Source organism: Chiloscyllium punctatum, chromosome 7 (assembly GCF_047496795.1).
Source record: "Chiloscyllium punctatum isolate Juve2018m chromosome 7, sChiPun1.3, whole genome shotgun sequence".
Classification (NCBI taxonomy): domain Eukaryota; kingdom Metazoa; phylum Chordata; class Chondrichthyes; order Orectolobiformes; family Hemiscylliidae; genus Chiloscyllium; species Chiloscyllium punctatum.
Window position 1 is genome coordinate 62,991,564 of NC_092745.1, and position 23,981 is coordinate 63,015,544.

Genomic DNA, 23,981 nt, shown 5'->3' on the forward strand with positions numbered 1-23,981 from the left:
TTGACTATGTGGGGTATCTAGCTCCTTTTTTTGACTGGAAGCAGTTGTTTGTTGTAGTGGCCAGTATATTGAGTCCAAGTCAATGTGCTTATTGATGGAGTCAGTGGATGAGTGCCATGCTTCTAGGAATTCTCCAGCTGTCCTCTGTTTAGCTTGTCCTATGATCGTTGTGTTGCCCCAGGTCACTGTCGTCTAAGTGTATGGCTAGTAAGGACAGCTGGTCATGGTGTTTAGTGGCTAGTTGATGTTCGTGGATGTGGATGGCTAGTTGTCTGCCTGTTTGCCCTTATATATATGTGTTTCGTGCAGTCTTTGCATTGATCATCATAAGTTATGTTGCTTTTGCACATGATAGGTATTGGGTCTTTTGTTCTGGTGAGTTGTTGTTTGAGTGTGGCTGTCGATTTATGGGCAGCCATGAATCCCAGTGATCAGAAGTCTGGCTGTCAGTTCCAAGACTCTTTTTATGTAAGGTAGCATGGCTAATGAGTTGGGTTGTGACATATCCTCGTCACATTGTTTGTCTATTAGGCTTCTGCGGACGAAGTTGCGGCGATTTCCTTTCTTGGCAAAGATCTTGCAGAAATCCCCACAACTTCGTCTGCAGAGGCCTAATAGACAAACAATGTGATGAGGATATGCAACGACCTAACTCACTAGCCATGCTACCTTACATAAAAAAAGGTCTTGGAACTGGCAGCCAGACCTCTCCGACTACTGGAATTCATGACAGCCCATAAACCGACAGCCACGCTCAGACAACTCATCAGAACAAAATACCCTATACCCATGTGCAAGAGTGATGTAGTTTACAAGATTCCATGCAAAGTCTGCACAAACAATATATTGGGCAAAGCAGACAACTAGCAATCTGCATCCACAAACACCAACTAGCCACTAAACGCCATGACCAGTTGTCCCTAGTAGATGACAGGGACCACAAATTCAACTGGGACAACACAACGATCATAGGACAAGCTGGACACAGGCCAATCAGAGAATTCTTAGAATCTGTGAATGAGCGCCATGCTTCGATCAACAAGCACATTGACCTGAACCTAGGTCACTACAACAAACAACCGGAAGCAACAGGAATGGAAGCAAGTAAATTTCAGAAGAGACAGTATTGCAGTGCTTCACAAGAGGCTTCAAAGCGCTGAAGATGTCATGTAGACAGCAGACAAAATGTCTGCAAATCAACTTCCCAGCTCGGCGTACATACCCACAACTACGACAACCTGCACCCGAGCTACAAACCTTTACAGAAATCTTGAACGTAGTCAAAGTGGTGCCAATATTTGAAGCGTGGTTGCTGCCTAGCCAGTGATGCCGTCATAAATGAATGAAATTTTAAAAATTTAAACTAGACAGAGAAAATCATTTTCCTTTTTTGAAGTTTGTACATTCTTGTGTTAAAGTGAACATATCCCCAATAATCTTGCCCTTCAGGTGCCTCACCGCAGACAGGTGAATTTTTGGATCTGCTTGCAAGCTCCCAGAGCCGTCGGCTAGATGATCAACGTGCAAGCATTGGCAATCTTCCAGGTTTACGGCTAGACCAGCATAATAACCACTCTGTACTTAGTCACCTGATCACCCGTGGAGATAGTAAGGAGCCAGACGATTCTTTCTTTGAAATGCTGGTAAAATGTCAGGTAAGCCAAACTTCAATACCATGCATCTTTATTAAGCAAATATTGTGGTTAATGAAGTTTGCTTCATCCCCCCACTCTTCTACAAGGAAAAGACTCTTGCTATTCATTTTATCTATGCCCCTCATGATTTTATAAACGTCCAGGTCACTTCGGAACCTTCTACACTTCATTGGAAAAAAAATCCCAGCCCATCTAGCTTATTTTTATAACTCAAGTATTCCATTCCTGGCAACATCCTGGTAAACCTTTTGAGTCCCCTTCAATTTAATAATATCCTTCCTGTAACAGGGTAACCAAAACTGCACATAGTACTCCAGAAAATACCTTATTAACGTCCTGTACAACCTCAACATGACATCCCAACTTTCATACTCAAGGTCTTAGCAATGAATGCAAGTGTGCTAAATGCCTTCTTAACCACTATGTCTACCCGCGATGCAAATGTCAAACAATTATGTTTTAACAAATGCAATACCTCGCATTCATCTAAAGTAAATTCTGTCTGCTACTTCTCAACCCATTGACCCAACTGGTCAAGATCCCTTTGTAATATTAGATAAGCTTCTTCACTGTCCACTATACCAACAATTTTGGTGTCATTCGCAAACTTGCTAACCAAGCCTCCTACAATTTCATGCAAATCATTTGTATAAATTACAAAAGTGGACCCAGAACCAACACCAATGGAATACCTGTGGTCACAAGTCTCCAGCCTGAAAAACAACCCTTGGCTACCACCCTCTGTCTCCTACCACCATGTCAATTTTGTATACAGTTGGAAAGTCACCCTGAATCCCATGTGATCTAACTTGGTTCTACCATGTAGCACCTTATCAAAGGCTTTACTGAAGTCCATTTAAACAATGTCTACCCCTCTACTCTGAATCTTTTGGTTACTCCCTCAAAAACCTCAATCAAGTTTGAGAGACACTATTTCTCCTCACACACAACCATGCTGACAATCCCTAATCTGTCTTGCCTCTCCAAATGCATATAAATCCTATCTTTCAGAATCATTTCCAAGTGAAATAGAAAAATTCAAATATGGAAATGTGCTAAAATGCAATCAATGGATTTTAAATTTCAAAACAATATTCTGAAATTTTAATTTTGAAAATACTAACTATTATTATAATAAATACTTCATTGTAAGTGACTTAAATCTTTAGTTTCTTCATTTGAATTTCATTCTTCTTTCAGGGTGCTAGACTAAATGACCAGAGATGTGCACCACCACAGACTGTACATAAATCTATTACTGTTCCTGATGAAGATTTCTTCAGTCTTGTCCTGCGATCTCAGGCCAAACGGATGAATGAACAGCGTGTGGCACTTCCCTCCAATATGAAGGAACAAAAGAGGGAGCTCTCCCATTGAATGACATATACATGCTTGCTTACTCATAATTAAGAATCTAATTATTCTGGGAAAGTTTAAATTTAATGTCTTGAATTTGATACAATTCACACTGCACTTTTGGAATAATGGCTGTCTTACATTCTCAAGGTTCTGTTGCCCACAAGTGGATGTGGCTCTTAGGTTTTCTTTCATTGGTCAGTTCTAAATTTTCAAAGGAATTTGACTCGAGAAGGTATTAAAACTGGACTAATGGTTCAAATTCCTTATAAACTAGTCAAAAATATTTAAGTAATCTCCATTTTTTGTAAAATTGAAAGCATTCTTATATCAATGTAATGATGAGTAATAACAGGATCATCCTGCTTTTTTTAAAAAAGAAGTGTTAGATCAAAAATATTAATGTTGGTTACATTTATTTTCAGATGTATTTCAATTTCAGTTAGTATAATAAAGTTGCAACCAGATTTTTTTTGAAAGATGAGCACTACCTGTTTTAGGATTTCATTTTAAACTGATCTTCAACATTTAATTACTAAAGGAAATCAGTGTTTATAACAATTATCTGAAATACAAATATATTTGTAGCCTTGATGTATTCTACTACTAATCCTGTGCTGATTATTTTTTTATTTTCTCTTGCAGTTTAGAAAAGTTTCTTCAAATTGTACAATTTCCAGATTTTGTAAAAAAAAATCTGCTGCTATAAGAAATGCTTTTAGTTCTTTATAAATGCTGAGTACTGGCTTTGTAATAATTTTTTTGTGGTTAGTGTCAGTCTTGACTTTTCACATTGGGTTTAAAATCTCCAAGTCTATCCCTTTTGAAGTCATTCATTCTAGGTTTATTTCAGTCAGGTAAAAAATATTTTTTTAAATAAAAAAATATAGTTGTAAAAGTTCTAAACAAAGGTATTCCTCAAAGTTGGAGGAGAACAACAATTCTGGACTATCTACCAGATTTTTTTTTCAAATGTAAATCTCAGGATAAAAGCTATAAAGAGGCATATTGAACTTTTTTCCCCTACTAGTGTCTCTTAATAAAGCAATTTGAGCTGGTAATGTTTCCTAACACTATGCATTTCTTATATCTTTTGCAATAATGATAGAATAAAGCGAGTGAACAAGCTTAAAAATATTGAGTCAATATTTGATTTGGCTTTTTTGAAAAATGATCCCAAGCAGTGCAATTTGAAAATGTGTTCTCAGAGCAAAAGGAGCAATGTGTTGTATTTATCACTACAAAACACTGAATATTGACAATATAAAATTGCATTACTTTTAATATTTTTAGGGAGGCAAGGACAAATTTTTTTGCCTCGAGTGTTGATCATTATTGGCTTTCACTTCAACTACTGAATGTTGGTTGAGTGTTTTATTTCGTAATGATGTAGTGTGTTGTGGAATCATGACTTCACTAATGTATTTTTATTGTAGATATAACATTAAAGTATGTTGCCTTCAAATCAGAATTTATGTCTCTAAGACTGTACATAAAGTAAAATTACTCAGTGGTCAATTGCTATATTTTCAGTGATCCACATATGAAAGAACATTGTAAATGTTTTAGAAGAATATTTTTGACAGTGTACAGATAGACATAGAGATGTACAGCATGGAAACAGACCCTTCGGTCCAACCCGTCCATGGCGACCAGATATCCCAACCCAATCTAGTCCCACCTGCCGGCACCCGGCCCACATCCCTCCAAACCCTTCCTATTCATATACCCATCCAAATGCCTTTTAATTGTTGCAATTGTACCAGCCTCCTTCCTCTGGAAGCTCATTCCATACCTGTACCACCCTCCTGCGTGAAAGAGTTGCCCCTTAGGTCTCCTTTATATCTTTCCCCTCTCACCCTAAACCTATGACCTCTAGTTCTGGACTCCCCGACCCCAGGGAAAAGACTTTGCCTATTTACCCTATCCATGCCCCTCATAATTTTGTAAACCTCTATAAGGTCACCCCTCAGCCTCTGACGCTACAGGGAAAACAGCCCCAGCCTGTTCAGCCTCTCCCTACAGCTCAAATCCACCAACCCTGGCAAAATCCTTTTCTGAACCCTTTCAAGTTTCACAACATCTTTCCGATAGGAAGGAGACCAGAATTGCACGCAATATTTCAACAGTGGCCTTAACAATGTCCTGTATAGCCACAACATGACCTCCCAACTCCTATACTCAATACTCTGACCAATAAAGGAAAGCATACTAAACGCCTTCCTCATTAACCTATCTACTCCACTTTCAAGGAGCTATAAGCCTGCACTCCAAGGTCTCTTTGTTCAGCAACACTCCTAGGACCTTACCATTAAGTGTATAAGTCCTGCTAAGATTTGCTTTCCCAAAATGCAGCACCTCACATTTATCTGAATTAAATGCCATCTGCCACTTCTCGGCCCATTGGCCCATCTGGTCAAGATCCTGTTGTAATCAGAGGTAACCTTCTTCGCTGTCAACTACACTTCCAATTTTGGTGTAATCAGCAAAGTTCCTAACTATACCTCTTATGCTCACATCCAAATCATTGTTAACAGCTGGGACCCCAAGCACTAATCCCTGCAGTACCCCAAATCACCACCTCCCATTCTGAAAATGACCCATTTCTTACAATGTTTCTTGTCATTTTTTGAGAGATTTGTGAGAAGATTTGTAGCTCAGGTTGAGGTTCTGGATTTGTTTGCTCGCTGAGCTGGAAGGTTCATCTTCAGACGTTTTGTCTGGAGGCTCGCTGGAGATGTTACCTAGTATGATGACGGATCCTCTGAAAATGAACCTACCAGCTCAGCTAGCAAACCTACATCCAATGTTTCTTGTCTCCTAACCAATTCTCAATCCGTGCCAGTTTATTTACCTTTTATTTGATATGCTTTGATTTTACATACTAAAAATCCAAATACAACATAGCTTATATATTTTAGAAGTTACATCCTGAAATCTCCAGTTTCCCCTTCATAAATCCATTATCAAATCCCTTTACAAGAGACTCCTGCATTTTCTGTACTATTGATGTTAACAATCTGTAATTCCCAGCTTTTCTTCCCTACCCTTTTTTTAAAATAGTGGGGTTTTACTAGTCAACCTCCAATCTGCTGGTACTGTTCCAGAATCTACAGAATTTTTGAAAATGTCAGCCAATAATAATACGAACCTCCTTAAGTACTCTGGACTGCAAATTTATTCAGTGCTGGAGATTTATCTGCTTTCAGTCACATTAATTTTGCCAGCATCTTCAATTCTACCTTCCCTATGGATCCATTGCTTCCCTAGCATTTCTGGGAAATTAATTCTTGCTTCTGTAAGACAGAACTAATTGCACTGCCTTTTCAAGAAGCACAACAATGCAGAATCACAAAACATTTTGTGGCTTTAGACTGGAGCAAGATTAACCACCGAGAGCATAACCTAGGAACTTCATGAGGAAGGAGGTCAGAGCTACAATGTCTCTTTAATAAGACTGTGTACTTTCACTTGTAAAAGATCTGTGACAAATAATGGGTGAATGAAGCATGGCTGGGGTCAATCCAACAATTCCTCCTTTAATCATGGCACAGGGAGAAGCAGCTGGACAAGAACAAGCCAAAGGACAGTTGTTATACAAAACAGAATCTACAGGCTTAGGTGTAACTCTGCAAATGAGTGGGAAACAGTGTAGAATAAAACTCAGGCTACCCTGTGTCAGTGTATCATCCCTAAAGTTTTAGACAAGGTCCGGAGGTCAGATAATCCCAACCTGGTAGCCTACAAATAGCAGCTGCCCTATATTTCCACACTAGTAGATTGTTCTAGGATATTACTGATTCTTTCTTTATGACAGCCCACCAATTTACATCTTTTCTCCTTGATGGAGAGAGAGTCAGATAGCTCACAAATTAGGAATCTGATCTTGCTGGTATCGCACTGGTTCAGGATGCAGTTGAATGTGCTCATATAGCTATCAAAGGACCCACCGCAAACCTTTGTCAACAAAGGATTCCACTCCATCACTTTTAAGCTATTTGTGACCATATTGCAGATCTGCACTAGATGTCTAAGAAACTGCACAACACTTATATCCTGGATCATTTTTTCAAAGGCTATCAGCTCACACAAGGATAGTTTCTGGATTATCAATGAATATCCCTTCACATTTTGTTTATGACACCTCTAAGAAATGCTCCCTTCTACAGAGATATAATGCAGCACACACACATGCCTGAGATCACACACATTGCAGATCAGACCACTGACAGGCCTTGCAGAGATGAGGCTCTGGATGGTGCTATACAGTATAACCCAAACAAGGCTTTTGCATCATAGCAATCCACTGCATCTAGCACAATCTCAGCTTTCCAAAGTAGGGATGTGCTTGCTGAGGAGATTCAGCAGCAAGACGACAAAGAGGAGGACAAGGCCAAGAATCCAAAGATGGGCTAGGATGGTTATCAAAGATTGAAAGACAGTCAACTGAACTACAACCTGTAGTCGCCTGATTCTAAGATGCATGAGCTTTGTTAGACTTAAGCTCTTGTTAATATTTAATTGATGTAGTTAGTCAGCTCTCTGCTTGCCACAGTCCTTTAGGGCTGGGTATTTTTTCTATTTATTGATCTAAGCAATCAAACATAGACTCTTTCTTTCAACTATGGTTCTAGATGTCCTCACCTCTGACAACTAATATGCATGCAGAAATCTTACCTGAGACCCAAAGTTAATGCTAAAACAGCTGTGATACTTGGAGCAGTTAGTTCTTCTACTCACACTCCTGAATGTTTGCACAAAAATAATCATGCTAGACATATGAGTGCCATCAGGGAGTCCATTCCCTGGTGAATATCACTGCTTTGTTCCACATCCTAAGTGTGCACCTTTTGTGCTTTATACCCTCATAATCCCTTCAGTGCTTTTAAATGAGTCATCATTGTACTCTTGTAAAGCCCAAGAATCCTCACCAACAACACTACTAGCACAATGACATATACAGTAAGGAACTGCATCCTCCATTTAGCTCCACACTTATTTTACATTGAAACGTGATTTGGCCATTGCCTATCTCAGTGTTGAATATAGAGTCATAGAGATGTACAGCATAGAAACAGACCCTTTGGTCCAACCTGTCCATGCCAACCAGATATCCCAACCCAATCTAGTCCCATCTGCCAGCACCCAGCCCATATCCCTCCAAACCCTTCCTATTCATATACCCATCCAAATGCCTCTTAAATGTTGCAATTATACCAGCCTCCACATCCTCTGGCTTTTGAGAACCTCAGTCATAGGACAGATGTTTCCCTCCTGGAACCTGTAGTAGATACATGAAAATTTTCACTATCCTTTCAATAAGCTTTACGTGTGGACAACTGGACGTCCTAGGTGCTAGTTCCTCCAGTAGATTTTAGGATTACCTTCAGTGGTCCCAATATTTGCCTATAGAATCTTGGACTACAATCCAGGGGCAGGTCTGACTTCAGTAAATGTGGTGAAGGAAGTACACGCTGGTTACTTCGAACAATCTGGCTGGTATCCTTTGGGCTGAACAGTCTCTGTATGATGCACACTTGCATCCTCTTTGATCTGAGTTGCTTGAAGCAACGAGGTCTCTGGCAGTGGAGGGAGCAGGGCAACTCTGGAGAGTCCTTAGAAACTGCTGCTAAGGTTGCTGTTTGTCAGTTCTCCTCCCTGGGAGTGCCTGTTAGCATTATCCTGTATCCTTGAGAAGAGAGGGTACCTGGAACTCAGGCTGAAGCCCCTTGAGCTGGGGTTTGTAGTACCTGCAGATGGAAAGAGTTAGTTGGCGAAGATGCAGAATAGGTGATGCAAGTCAGCTCATTTGTTTTTGTGCTCATCAGAGAATAGCTAAAGACTCTCCAGAGTTGCCGTGCTCCCTCCAACTCTCCATTGCCAGAGACCTCAGTGCTTCAAGCAACTCGGATCAAAGAGGCTGCAAGTGTGCATCATACAGAGACTGCGAACTGTTAGACCCAGTTGCTTACTGGGCTGTTGGTCTATTTTTTAAGGGGGTAAGAATTTATTTGGCATCACCTTTGCTGGTCTTGGCCCTCTCAGCATGGTTGTACACCAGCTTCTCCCGCAACAAGATAAATAGAATTAAGTGTGATGGTAACAGGAGCAGGAACAGTTTGTGAACATGTATAACCTTATCAGGCAGCGAGATGTACTCAGTGAACAGGACGTGCAGTGAGCAGGAAGTGTTAGCAGTCTGAGAGGATGAGGGATCACTCCTTGAGTGCACAACATCCATGCCGTAGTGAGGCTTGCAAGCTGTAATCCTTAGTGAGATGCCTGTACAGTGACAAAGTGAGACTGAGTGATGCCCCTGTATGAGGTAGCAGGAAAAAAAGATAGTGTCACTCACTCTTGTGGCATGTAGGATATCATTCGGTTTCTTGCACCACTGCCCTGCAAACTGCTCCTAGGCAGAATGAATCTAAAGAGATGGTCTCCTGGTGCGATCATCTGAGAACAGCATGAACTTTCTCTCTGTTACTTTTTAAGAGTTATGTTTTATCGTCACAAGTACTTCTGTACAGAACCACATGATCACAATGAAAAGTGTATAATGTCACCATTCCCAGTACCTAGGTACAAAATCTTAGATACAAGGTAGAAAAATAAAGACACAAATTTAAAAGTTAAACATTACAGACCCTCTTAGTATAAAAGGTAGAAAAATAAAGAAATAAAGTTAAAAGTTCAACAGTGTCTCAAGTGCTTAGCCATGCTGAGCTTGCACTCCCTAAAAGGGCTCGATCTTCTCCACTTTGGCCTGCTCTCCAGGAGACCTCGGACTGCTTGCTCTCACTGCTGCAGATGCTGGGGAACCTCCCTCCCCACTGCACTGGGCTCACTCTTCCTGCGGTGGGCTTGATCATTGCCATACTTCAATTTCAAAGTAGTAAATTTCAGGCTTTGGTCACTCATATTAAAAAATGCACATTTCACACAAGTAATACTATTTTGTTAGAAGGCATGAAAATATTTTCTCCTCTTAGATTTTTTAAATATTTCCTTTGAAGCAAGTTATGGTATTACTTAGAAACTTGGGAGATAAAGACTGGCTGTGTCCCATGATGACTTTCTTCTAATATAATTGAAGAGGCCAGTTAATCATTTTGAATATAGTTTCACAAGTTCTGTCAGTTCTCTGCCATTTAATACAAAAAGTTTTTTTTGCTCAAATCATCAGGAAAGCCCACTGCATATTTTAAGGTGAAAGTGAAAAATACATAAAGCATTGCATATTGTTATGATCACAGTTGGTGTTGCTACTGGACAAGTCAAATTCCCAGAATGAAATGTTGCTTGAAAAATCATATATTGTTCTTTGTCTAATTTACACTTTCACAAACATAAGAACACAAAACACAGATCTGGTTTCAACAATAAAAAAAAGTTTACTATGTGAAAGAAAATTAAAACAAACCCACATATACATCAGTTTGAAAGATTTTGTAACAGTAAAACAAAATCCCATTACTCCTCAATACCATCATTTTACAGTTACTTAAAAACCAGAAGGATGTTCCCTCCCTTTCAAATCAAAAGGTTTGGCTTAATCACTTACTTTCAGTTCCAGTCCTGAGACACATCTGAAGCCCTTTTCTTGAAGAGTTACACAATTGATCTTACACTTTCTCAGCTTTGAAGAGCCATTGCAAATTTATTAGCAAACACTCCTGGTTTAGGAGTTTACACAAACTATAGAAGTAATTTCTTCCATTAACTGCTCTGAACAGCCTGGTTTTCTGGCAGAAACTATACTTGCACTTAACGTCAGTCAGGTTTTCTATGAAATGCATAAAAACTTCCAATTTTTTGAATTAACATCAATCCTTGATTATTCTAAACCCTGATATCTTTCAATATTTTCTCTGTCCTGTTGTAAAACTCCACAATAGATGGAGTTTAATTTAGATAAATGTAAGGTGTTGCATTTTGGTAAGGCAAATCAGAGCAGGACTAATACAGTTAATGACAGACTCAATGAAGTGTTGCCAAACAAAGGGACCGAGGGGCACAGGTGCATGGTTCCTCAAAGGTGGAGTCGCAGGTAGACAGGGTAGTGAAGGCAGCATTTGGTATGTTTGCCTTTATTGTTCACAGGAGTTGGGCTGTCATGTTGCAGCTGTACAGGACATTAGTTGGGCCACCTTTAGAATACTGCATTCAATTCTGGTCTCATCGCTATTGGAAACCTGTTGTTAAACTTGAAAGGATTCAGAAAAGATTTACAAGGATGTTGCCAGAGCTGGAGGCTTTGAGCCACAAAAGAGGAAGAATAGGCTGGGGCTATTTTCCTTGGAATGTTAGAGGCTGAGGGGTGACCTTATATAGGTTTATAAAATCATGAGAGGCATGGATAGGGTGAATCGCCCAGGTTAGGGGAATCCAAAACTAGAGGGCATATGTTTAAGGTGAAAGGGAAAAGATTTAAAAGAGACCTGAGGGGCAACTTTTTCACACAATGAATGTTGCATTATGGAATGAACTGCCAGAAGTAGTGATGGGAGCAGGTGCAATTACAACTTTTAAAAGGCATCTAGATGGGTATACGAATAGGAAGGGTTTAGAGGGATATGGGCCAAATTGCTGCCAAATGGGACTGGACCAGTTGAGATAGCAGGTCAGCATGGACGGGTTGGACCAAAGGTGCTTCCATGCTGTATAACTCAATTACTCTTTAAGCCTTTAGTCGTCTGCTCTCTGACACACACTGGATTAAATTCATGATTCTGAAAAGACTGATCGAGTTACTTATTATGCCCATTCACAAAAATAGATTAACATCTATATGCTACTAATTTAAAATCCAAACGTTAAACAAAAATTTTTTTAAAATTGTCTCTTTAATCACAATATGCATATAAATATTTTAATTATTAGGTAGACAAAGATGGCATTGTGCAATTTAAATGCTACTGAAAACAGCTTAATTGTGCCATTCTAATGCTATTAAATAAAGCCTAAAATATTACTGTACATCACAAATAATATAAACTAGACTAAGCCCAATGATTTTTTTCAAGGTGGACTCATGCAATGATAGAATCCTGTTTTTAGTTGGTTTTCATTAATTTTAGTTTTGTTTAATACTGTTGTTATATTTCAGGTGCTCCTCAGTAAAACATCACAGCAATATCACAGTGCATCTAGGGAAACAGACTGATGGCCAAAGCATGCACACTTCTTGTACTTCCTCATAGAAAAGGAACCTTTGTTTTGCAGTAAGGTAATTGCACAACAGTAGAGTACAAGCAGATCAGTGATAATACGGGACAGCTATAGAGTACTGCTGCAGGTGATGTTCAGTCCTGGAACTGAAAGCTGGAAACTGAAAATTTAACATGCGCTGACCATAGCTAAAGGTCTGCACAAAATCAAAATATCTGTGCTATCTATAGAATTTCCTAAAGTTGATATACACCATTCTGGCTGGCTGAAACAATGGCAATGGACCAGACCAACAAATGCTGCTTCTAGTCAAAACAATTTTTTTAAAAGTTCAATTGAAAAATGTACGTGCTGTGATCAAAATTCTCTGCCTTCATGAATTAAAAAAGGAACTTTTAAAAAAAAATTATATCTAAAGCTACAGATCAAAACTTAATTGAAAGATGAAATTACACTGTATTTCTGAAATAATCTTAAAATTACTCTTATGCTACATAAAGCTCTCATTGAAAATGTGCATTTCAACAGGAATATTTAACTTTTAAAGACAGTATCTCATTGTATACTTTTTTCTTACAATTTGCCATTTTATCATTCAAACTTTGTTCACAAAGAGATGTGTGCACACAAAGATTGTAACTGTCTGCCCAAATATAAAAAACTCATTAGCAGCACAAATGTTAACAAATTTGTATTTGAGAAAAAGTGTGTTATGAAAAATGTTTAATTCATTTGACTGAAATTTCCAACAATCCACCAAATGTTACAAGATACAACTAATGAAGTTTTCTTCAACAAAAATCCTCATTCTCTTTGGCTTTCTTCAGATTTTGGTTTATTGAAAGCCTATGGAACAAACAAGCATTAATGGTTCAACTCCAGAGTTTTAAAAATAGTAATCCACATAATCAAACACTTCGGTGAAGTAATCAAAAACACTATATTACTCCATTTACTTTTTCTGAGATTTTCAACGATTTTTTTAATCACTCAAGTAAATGGGATACAGAAAAATTCACACAAGAAACTCATTATGTACATTAGGAAGCTCTTCCAGGAAAAATGAACCTTTTATCATGACTTCAAATTCTTCTACATTACAGTATTTGACATAAATTACACTACTACATTAGGAACAAAACACTTGTTTAAATTTGAAGTTGGAGATAAAGTCTTAAAAAATAAACAAAACTCATGTTATACAAATTAGGATAAAATAAAAAATCTCAATTTTAGAACAGTGACACTGTACATTACAGAAATTGTCCACAAAACCAATAATTCAACTCTTGCTTAGGAATGCACCGCATACTTTCTTCCAGCAAATTCTGATAATTCATTAAAATTGTGGATTGATTTTAGTTATTACCTATTCTCCAGGAATTGGCTGACCTTGTTGCCCTGAGCTGGTGTTGGGTGCCTTAGCCACGCGAATAGGCTTAGCAGAGCTAGGTTTGTATTATTTCTGCGAAGCATTTGAGAACAGGTGATTCAATGGAGATATACACAATACAGAAAGCTGGACTGCATTGTGTGGACCAATTATTTTAACTCTGTGCGAGGGAACACTGGGGTCATGCTTATAGATTATGCAAGGAATGTAGGTGGCTGCTGAACATCAAACCTATCAACAGAGCTCCAAAGCATGTGGCAAACTCTCTCTTGTATAACTTAGAGAGATCTGGACCTGTTTCTGACTGGTGTGGAGATCACCTTATACATGGTTGGTATTCTGTACAATCAATCAAGGTGAACATGGACCCTGGGACTAATCTCAAATTTTTAAATTTTGGTCTCAAATTGGCTTGGGTTTTTCATTGATTTTTACCATTCCTATGAACAAGATTCTTTTATTTTCTAAACTCAGCATTCATCTTTGCAGGAAACCACAGTCACTGCAAAGCACAATTTATCAAAACAACATTTGCTGTTGTGAGAAACGAAGCTCACTGCCAAATAATTTTAGTCAGAGTCAAATTCCAAAGCAGTCTTTATTCATACGTTCTTGCAAGCCCGGGTGACCACAAAATAGGCACACTTCGAATAATATTGTTGCACATTTATACAGTTTTCTCGGAGCCTCTCTGTACCTCCCCTTTTACCTCACGTGACAGTTGTATTGTTTTGTGCAGCTGCTAATCTAATCGGCTTACCACATCTGTCTGTGGCCTGTTGTGAGCGTGCAACCCCCCCTTGATAGCTGAGTCTTATTACTTTTGCTGATGCAACACTGGGTCTCATCACTTCTGCACACTGAGTCTTTATGACTTCTGCAGAAGCAACACTTCGACACATTTTCCACACTGTCAATTGTATTATACAGTTATTCATATTAGACCAGACTTACTGAAAATAAATTCAGTATAAACTCCATTTGTCCATACAGAAATATTAATTTTCACAACTCTAACACTAAAGTGGTTTCCAAATTAAATAACTTTGTTCTCAAGCAGAATCTATAAACATGCCAATTATTATGAACCCAAATATATTACTACTGGACTTGATTGCTCCCAGAATGAAATCTTTTGTTTTTTTTATTTTTTATTTTTATTTATAAAAACAAAATAACATTCACTGAATGTCAAACACACAATGTTGCAGGTTTGGTTTAAGATTATTATTCAAATAAATGAAGAAAAGTAGAATAAACCAAACTATTTGAATGTGTTAAACGTAAAGATTGAAAAACATGGTTAAACACAATACCATGAAGTGCAAGAACACTCACGTACAGTAGTCATAGTAGAGACGGCTATACGGGCTTAACTTAAATGTGGCTTCAATTCCCAATCTTGAGAACCAGCCTCTTCCTCAAGTCTATATAACTTCACTTAGACTTTCATAGAAACCCTAGGAGAAAGTGAGGACTGCAGATGCTGGAGACCGGAGTTGAAAAATGTGGTGCTGGAAAAACACAGCAGGCCAGGCAGGTAAGACCACAATTTCCCCTCCGACGTGCCCTCCACTGCATCTCCTCCACTTCCTGCTCCTCCGCCCTTGAACCCCGCTCCTCCAATCGCCACCAGGACAGAACCCCACTGGTCCTCACCTTCCACCCCACCAACCTCCAGATACATCGTATCATCCTCCGTCATTTCCACCACCTCCAAACAGACCCCACCACCAGGGATATAGTCCCCTTTCCACCCAAATCAGCGTTCCGGAGAGGCGACTCCCTTGTCAGGTCCATACCCTCCACCAACCCAACCTCCACTCCCAGCACCTTCCCCTGAAACCACAAGAAGTGCAAAACTTGCGCCCACACCTCCCCCCTTACCTCCCTCCAAGGCCCCAATGGATCCTTCCATATCCATTGCAAATTCACCTGCACCTTCATATACATCATTTACTGTACCCGTTGCACCCTATGTGGTCTCCTCTACATTGGGGAGACAGGCCGCCTACTTACGGAACGTTTCAGGGAACACCTCTGGGACACCCGCACCAACCAACCCAACCGCCCCGTGGCTGAACACTTTAACTCCTCCTCCCACTCCGCCAAAGACATGCAGGTCCCTGGCCTCCTCCATCGCCAGACCCTGACCACACGATGCCTGGAGGAAGAGCGCCTCATCTTCCGCCTAGGAACCCTCCAACCACACAGGATGAATGCAGATTTCTCCAGCTTCCTCATTTCCCCACCCCCAACTTATCTCAGTCCCAACCCCTGGATTCAGCACCGCCCTCTTGACCTGCAATCTTCTTCCCGACCAGCCTCATTCCTGAAGAAGGGCTTATGCCCGAAACATCGATTCTCCTGCTCCTCGGATGCTGCCTGGCCTGCTGTGTTTTTCCAGCACCACATTTTTCAACTTTCATAGAAACCCTTCAGGATTTTAAGCAAACATTTCTCTCAAGCTGACTCTTTTCACTGAGGTAATATTTCTCTACAGTTCTAAATTACTTTGTTTCTTCTGGATCAACTGTCACAATGCATCACTTTTTATTAACTCATGAAACTCATCCAATGAAAACAAAACCCCACTGCTCTCCAGGAAGACTATATGCACTCAAATCACATCCTTTTTACATCACCAAATGTCAACTATAACTTAATTTGAGAAATGGTTTGATCTTCATATACCTTTCCTCCCCATTCTAGGTACAACAGTTTTTTTTTCACTTCCACAATCCTTACATTCTTTTTGGTAATACATCTGCTAACATGCAGTCTTATATAATAAATAATCAGCAATTCATTGCATTATTTCTAAGCACTGAAGTGCTTTTAAAGTTGCCATTTTTCCAAAGGGCCAAGGTACTTTCATGTCTATATGTACCACCATGCACTAAGACACATTTGAGACTCTAATATCATGTTAACATCTTGAAACTACGAAAATCAGCTATTTGCTCACCAAATTTTCTCCTTTAAATTATCCTTTAATCTTACTTACAAACTCATTAAACTTTCTAATCTCCTAATATAAATGAACTGAATAAATTAATTTTGCACTCATAAGATGTTATATTCCTTATATGAACATTTATTCATTTGTTTGTTGGTCAGCTTTTGTTGATTATGTGTATTATACACCTACTTCTTGAATATTGTGGGAGAGAAAAATGAGCACAGGACGACAGGCTTTGGCAGCGAGAGAACGGCAAGAACACCAAATTTCAAACGAACGTAACATAGCCAGAGTTGCCATATGAACAAATCAGCACCCTTTTCTCTTGTAGTACAAATCATTACAATTTTGCAATCCTGTATTTGTCTTGATGAGTCCAAAATGGAAAGATTCTTTTCAGTGATATTCAAATTCTGACCCAACATATCTATTTCTTATAAATACAATAATTGACACTTTATCATGAAAGTTTTCACCACCAAAAGGAGAGGGGACCTCTGAGCAGGAGCAGAATATTTGACAGTTTAAGCCCTCTAACACTTAATAAGATCATGAGCAATCAGACAATGCCCTCATTTCCATTTTCCAGTCTATACTCTATAATCTTTGACTCCTTTATCAAAAATCCATGTAATACTGCCTTGATTAAGTTTAAAGATTCAGACCCCATCGCTGTCACACTTTAATGACCCGAGAGGGTGAAAACAAATCACGTGCCTTAAAAGGGTTGACCCCTTATTTTTAAGCTATGCCCTTTAGTTTTAGTCTCCCCTGTATGATGGAATGCTGCCAGAATCCACCTTATCTAATCCCCTGAAGATCTTCCATTAAGATCACCTCTCATTCTTCTAAACTCCAATTGAATCAGATCCAAACTGTTCAACCTTTCCTCATGAGATAACCTCTCACCCAGGAATGAGTTGAAAAAGTCTTCTCTGATCCATTTCTGAAGCAATTACATCCTTTATCAAATGAGACCAAAACTGTGCACAGCACTTGAGCTGTAGTCAAACCAATGCCCTTTACAGCAGCAGTAAAATTCCCATTAAGCTTATACTCCATTTTCCTTGTAATCAATGACAATATCCCATCTGCTCTCCTATTCACTTGCTTTGAAAGAGCTAAGCAACTTTCCCCAAGCCTTCCCTGTACCCCTACCATTCTCCACTGTTTCCAGATTTTATTAAATTTCATTTGAACTGAATCTGCTTCTGTTGTCCTTTCTGATTGTGCAAAAAAAAAACTCTCAACTGACCTCTATTTCTTTTGCCTATTACTTTAAATGTGCATTTTATGGTTACTAATCTCTTAGCTGGCAAAAACAAATTTCCCACTCTTTCCTACAAAACCCTTGCATCATTTAGGAATCAGACAAGATCAGCTAAGCCACTGCTACATAAACATGTTACTATTTGGTCATTCCAATTGTTTTGACCTCTGTCAGTCAGACAAAAGCTTTAAAAAGAAATGAAGGCAGATACCAAAAATACCAGCTTTCTTGCTGCAAAAGGAGGACCTCTGCCCTGATGAGGAATAACCTGAATAATAATGATGTGGACTTGTTGGGCCAAATGGATTATTTCTACACTGTAGGGATTCTATTCCATTCTAATCTAAATTTACATTTTTATGTTAAGTAAAGAGCCCAGAGCAATTGGTACTTGCTCTCCTGATTGACTGTCTCGCATCATACCCTGTTCTGTTAAGTATTATTGATCAAAGTGGATTATAATCATCATAGTTAGTATTAAATTTGTTCACATTTTGAGAAACTGAAGGATTCTACAGACCTAGTGCAAAAGGCAAGGGAATTTCATTGTTACATTCTTAGGTCCTGTTTCCATTTGAGTAGATATGGGGATTAAAAGTCAACTTAAACATGCACGGAGATAATTTAAGCGATTAACATCAATGAATATAGCAGTAAATTTGTAACAACCTTTCTCCCCAGCATAATTTATTTTGCCTCCAGTTTTCCTAGTTGAGTGTCACTGCCCTGTTTAGTGGCTACTTCTTATACCTCCCTGATTCTTGACTGAGCAGCTCTGTACAAGCCTCAATGAAATTAACTGCAAATGATACGTGTCCCCATCACATTTGAAAAAAGAAATAATTTCAATACCAAGCAATTAATCTCCAAGCATACACCTCCCAAGACAAAGAACTGCAGAGGCTGGAGATCCAAAATATAACCAGAACCTGAAGAGAATGTCAGGGCAGAGGTGAGTGTAGCAGCCATCACTAAGAAGGTGCTGAGGAACTGAGAGGTCTTAAGGTGGATAAACCATGTGTACCAGATGGACTGCACACCAGAGTTCTGAGGGTGGATAGCTGGAGAAGATTGCAGAGGCATTGGTAGCGATCACTCAGGAATCACTGGAGTCAGCGAAGGTCCCAGAGGACTGTAAAATGGCTACCGTAATACATCTGTTTAAGGAGGGAGGGAGGCAGAAGACTATTCACATTATATGTTAACGATCTTAATAACGGAATGAGGGCATTATTGCCAATTTTTCAGATGACACAAAAGATAGGTGAAGGGGCAGGTAGAGTTTAGGAAGCAGGGAGGCTGCAGAAGGACTTAATAAGCCAGGAGAGTGGGTAAAGAAATGAAATAAGCCCTTCATGAAACATCGACTCTCCTGCTCCTTGCATGCTGCCTGATCAGCTGCGCTCTTCTAACTCCACACGTTTCGACACTGACTCTCTAGTATCTGCAGTCCTCACTTTCTCCCAGGGAGAATAGAGTAGGCTTTGGAAATCTGCAGCACAAAGGGTCTTGGGAGTCCTATTTCAGGAATGTCTTAAGATTAATATGCAAGTTCCGTTGGCAGTTAGGAAGGCAAATGCAGTGTTAGCATTAATTTCAAGAGAGCTAGAATACAAGAGCAGAGGTGTACTGCTGAAGCTGTATAAGATTGCATTTGGAACATTGCAAGTGGTTTCTAAGGAAAAATATGTTGTTTTTGGAGGGCATCCAGAGCAGGTTTACAAGAATGATCCTAGGAATGAAGGGCTTGACATATGAAGAGTGGTTGTGGACTGTGGGTCTGTACTCAATGGAGTTTAGAAGGATGGGTGGGGCAGGAGGGGATTTCATTGAAATTTACTGAACATTGAGAGGCCTGGAGAGAGTGGATATGGAGAAGATGTTTCTACTAACAGGAGAGACTAGAACCAGAGCGTACAGCCTCAGATGGATGGGCCGACCCTTTAGAACATAGATGAAGAGTGGTGCAGTGGTACTGTCCCTACCCCTAGACTGGGAGGGCTGAGTTCAGGTACCACCTGCTCCAGAGGTGTGATAGTACCTCTGAACCGGTTGATAAAAATACTTGTTTGATGGCGCCGGAGAGTGGTGACACTGCATAACACTTTTCACTGTAAATTGTAACAACATACACGTGACTATAAATAAACAAACAAGTAAATAAATAAAGATAAATAAATTATCTACAATTCATTCCATTTAAGCACTCCCCCAGCTGGATTATGATCACAAGATCATCTAAAAGCAGCTAAATTGTTTGCAGCAAATTGTTCCTCCTATTCATACAAACACTAGTCCTTCTCCTATCTTTGTCCCACTTCCTCTAAGAGGAATATTTAAAAATACTTAACGAGGCTTGGTTTTCACACATAGCTCAATGACTTATAAACATGTTCCCAAAACCTGGCTGTCAACAGACCAATATAAAACATCCAATACTTGCTATACTGTACGTTTATGTTTAGAGAAAATGACATCCTACAAATCAACCGATTGCTATTTTACAGTTAAGGGTTAATAAAATATGGTTTAATTTCTGACATAAATGCATCTAAGTTTCTTGGAAGACTTACTTGCGCTCCCACATTTTCTATGATGGGTAACTCATTTTCATGCTTTTTCTCCTGTACTCGCTTTTTCTCAGTAACATCCAACTCGGTGACATTAATTTCTGACAGAAGCTGTGAAACTGCATCAAGAGGCCTGTCTGCTGTACCAAGTTCTTCAGGAACTCTACTCTGCATATCCTTTTCACTTGCTCGTCTCACTTTGTGTAATTTACTGACAGGTAACTCAGTTGCCTTCTTATTTTGGAAATTATTACTTTTGCACTGTTCAACAATCTCTTGAGCTTGGTAAATATCAACATCTTCTGTGTCAGGATTTTCCTCTGATGGTTGTGCAATGACTTCATTCCTTGACACCAACTGGTCAGGAGTGTATCTAGCACAATGACAATCTTTATGGTTTGGTGCTCTTCTTCTACGCAGATGATTGTCACCTTGCCCATTACTTGCCATCTCAGCTCTTTCCCAATTCTTTAAATCTTCCACACCCTGGAAATTTAGATCTCTTTGCCCAAAGGGATCTGCAGTTACTGCATCATGATTGGGATCTCTTCTGATGAGAGGAAAATAACTAGCATCACCTCCAGCTTTGTAATCCACATATCCTCCCCTTTGGTATAAGGTATTATCAACAGGCCCTTGTACACTATATGGCACATTATGATGTGCAATTGGAGCTTGAGGACCAACATTTGGAAGTGATCTAAATAAACCATATCGGACAACTGCATGACCACAAGAATAGCAGAATGCCTGCAAAGAGAAAAACAAAAAAAAATGGTGATTATAGTAATACCTGAGACTAGCTGAATAGTAAATTATGCAAATCCTATCCCCATAATTAAAAAAAATTTGAGTGCTTCAGGAAGAATGTCACTGGTTACTAGTGGTGTGCCACAAGGATCTGTTTTGGGATCACTGCTGTTTGTCGTTTTTATAAATGACTTAGATGCAGGCATAGGTGGATGGATTAGTAAATTTGCAGCTGACACTAAAGTTGGTGGAGTAGTGGACAGTTTGGAAGAATGTTACAGGTTGTCGGGGGACTTGGAGAATTGGGCTGAGACGTGGCAAATGGAGTTCAATGCAGCTAAATGTGAGGTGATGCACTTTGGGAAGAATAACAGGAAGGCAGAGTACTGGGTCAATGGAAAGATTCTTGGTAGTGTGGATGTGCAGAGGGATCTCAAAGTCCATGTACATAGATCCCTGAAAGTTGCCACCCAGGTGGATAGTGCTGTTAAGGCAGCATATGGTGTGTTAGGTTTCACTGGTGGAGGGATGGAGTTCCGGAGCCGCAATATCACGCTGCAACTATACAAAACGCTAGTGCAGCCGCACTTGGAATATTGTGTACAGTTCTGGTCACCATATTTTGGGAAGGATGTTGAAGAATTAGAAAAGGTGCAGAGGAGATTTACCACAATGTTGCCTGGTCTGGAGGGAAGGTCTTATGAGGAAAGGCTGAGAGGCTTGGGTCGGTTCTCATTGGAAAGAAGGCTAAGAGAGGATTTGATAGAGACATACAAGATGATCAGAGGATTAGATAGGGTAGACAGTGAAAGTCGTTTTCCTAGGATGATGATGTCAGCTTGTATGAGGGGCAAAGCTACAAATTGAGGGGTGATAGATTTAAGACAGATGTCAGAGGCAGGTTCTTTACTCAGAGAGTGCTAAGGTCTGGAATGCCCCACCTGCCAATGTAGTTAACTCAGCCACATTACGGAGATTTAAACAACCCTTGGATAAGCACATGAATGATGATGGGATAGTGTAGGGGGATGAGCTGAGAATAGTTCACAGGTCGGTGCAACATTGAGGGCCGATGGGCCTGTTCTGCGCTGTATTGGTCAATGTTCTAAAATTAACTTGCAAAGTAAGCTATTTTAATTCATTAACTTCAGGCCTGTACAGAAAATAAAACTTTCACAATAGTTTTATCGAACATAAATTTTAAAAAAAGTGATGGTAATATGGCTAGAAACATCAAATGATCTGCATTCCTGTACTTTATGTCATTGCGTTTGGAAACACCAGTGGAACATTAATTAGTATGATACTAATAAGGTGAGTGCTGACTGCATAAAATATAACTTTAAATAAACACTATTCTCTTTGGCATTCAGAACAGAGACTTACAACAACAGCCAATATAACTGTCAGGGTCACAGGGAACTGCCAGATCCATGGTAGGTCTTTCAGGAGATCGCGGAAAAAGTGACCGATAGGCTCCCCAATATGTTTCAGTGGTTCAGTGATCAGTGTTGTTACAGTAAGCATGAAGGCCTTAAAAAGAAGGCAAATCACATTATTTGGCATTTTAAGTAAAATCATTACATTGATGATCCAAAATTATTTGTTTTTACCTTGGTTGGGGGAACCTCCAAAATAGGATCCACTAACAGAGCCTCGTAGTACAATTCACAAGGGTCTTTCTGTAATGTCCAAGTTTGCCTGAACCACTCTGTTGGAGAAGAATCTGACTGTTAAAGGGCTTGTGAATTAAAAAAGCTTATTCTTCCATATTAGTTACAAAAAAGCTATTTATGCGGAATTTACAAATTTTTTTCCAAAATGGTGGCATAGTGGTAATGTCAATGGATCCAGAGGGCCAGAAGTCATGAGTTCAAATCCTCCCATGTCAACTGATGAAATTTAAGTTCAAATAATACTAGAATTGAAAACTAGTCCCCGCAATGGTGACCATGAAACTTTCATCGACTGTCGTAAAAATGCATGCAATTGACTAATAATGTCGTTTAAGGAAGCAACTCTCCCATTTACATCTGGTCTGGCCTGGGTGAGAATTTAGGCCCACACAGCATGGCTGAGTGTCCTCTGAAATGGCCTAGTCATTCAGTTCAAAAACAATTAGGGATAGGCAAAAGATTTGGCCCTTGCCAGGAATGGGGTGGCAGGGTGGCTAAGTTGTTAACACTGCTGCCTCACAGCATCAGGGATCTAGGTTCAATTCCAGCCTCCAGTGACTGTCTATGTGGAGTTTGCACATTCTGTGTCTGCATGAGTTTGCCACAGGTGTTCCAGCTTCCTGCCATACTCCAAAGATGTGCAGGATAGGTGGATTGACATGGTAAATTGCCTGTAGGGATTTATAGGCTAGGAGAATTAACCATGGTAAGTGGAACTACAGGGCTAGGGTAGGGAATTCATCTAGGGCCAGATGAGATGCTCTTTGGAGGGTTGCTGCAGACACCATGGGCTGAATGGCCTCTTTCTGCAATGTATGAATTCTAATGATTCTATGAATGCCCACATCCTAGAAAAGAATAAGTTATTACCTTGTATTGCAAGCCAAGTTTGCTTAACCTATACTGTTATAGTTCTAATTGGAAAACTTACTTTTTCTACCATCAGAAATAAGACACCTGTGAGTGGAAGGAAAATCTCTAGTTGGGCAGATGAAGCAAAACTAGGTGCTCTGGAGATATTTTTCTACAAGTCTGTGACAGGTCTGAGCAACTTGGAGGTGGTGAGGACTGCAGATGCTGAAAAGTTAGAATCAATAAAATGTGGAGCTGGAGAAAACATAGATGAAGGCTCCTGCCTGAAACGTCAATTCTCCTGCTCTTCTGATGCTGCTTAACCT

The 23,981-nt window shown here is 39.6% G+C and overlaps 2 protein-coding genes across 7 annotated transcripts in view; one reads left to right on the forward strand and one right to left on the reverse strand.

Moving 5' to 3' along the window:
* The window catches only part of LOC140479734 (G-protein-signaling modulator 2-like), a 69,319-nt gene extending 64,837 nt beyond the window's left edge, over positions 1 to 4,482 (forward strand). For all 3 annotated transcript variants that reach the window (XM_072573816.1, XM_072573817.1, XM_072573818.1), the window contains 2 exons: positions 1,450 to 1,655; positions 2,856 to 4,482. In XM_072573816.1, coding sequence (XP_072429917.1) covers positions 1,450 to 1,655; positions 2,856 to 3,032 — 383 coding nt within the window. In that variant the 3' untranslated portion in view covers positions 3,033 to 4,482. The remainder of the gene's footprint in view (positions 1 to 1,449; positions 1,656 to 2,855) is intronic.
* A 5,900-nt stretch (positions 4,483 to 10,382) lies between these two features.
* Positions 10,383 to 23,981, reverse strand: part of clcc1 (chloride channel CLIC-like 1) — a 44,852-nt gene continuing 31,253 nt past the window's right edge. For 3 of the 4 annotated variants that reach the window (XM_072573819.1, XM_072573820.1, XM_072573821.1), the window contains 3 exons: positions 22,741 to 22,838; positions 22,514 to 22,660; positions 14,160 to 21,127 (listed from right to left, as the gene is read on the reverse strand). In XM_072573819.1, coding sequence (XP_072429920.1) covers positions 20,315 to 21,127; positions 22,514 to 22,660; positions 22,741 to 22,838 — 1,058 coding nt within the window. In that variant the 3' untranslated portion in view covers positions 14,160 to 20,314. Of the gene's footprint in view, positions 13,029 to 14,159; positions 21,128 to 22,513; positions 22,661 to 22,740; positions 22,839 to 23,981 lie in introns of those variants that run through there. The other variant, XM_072573823.1, reaches the window with a different exon arrangement.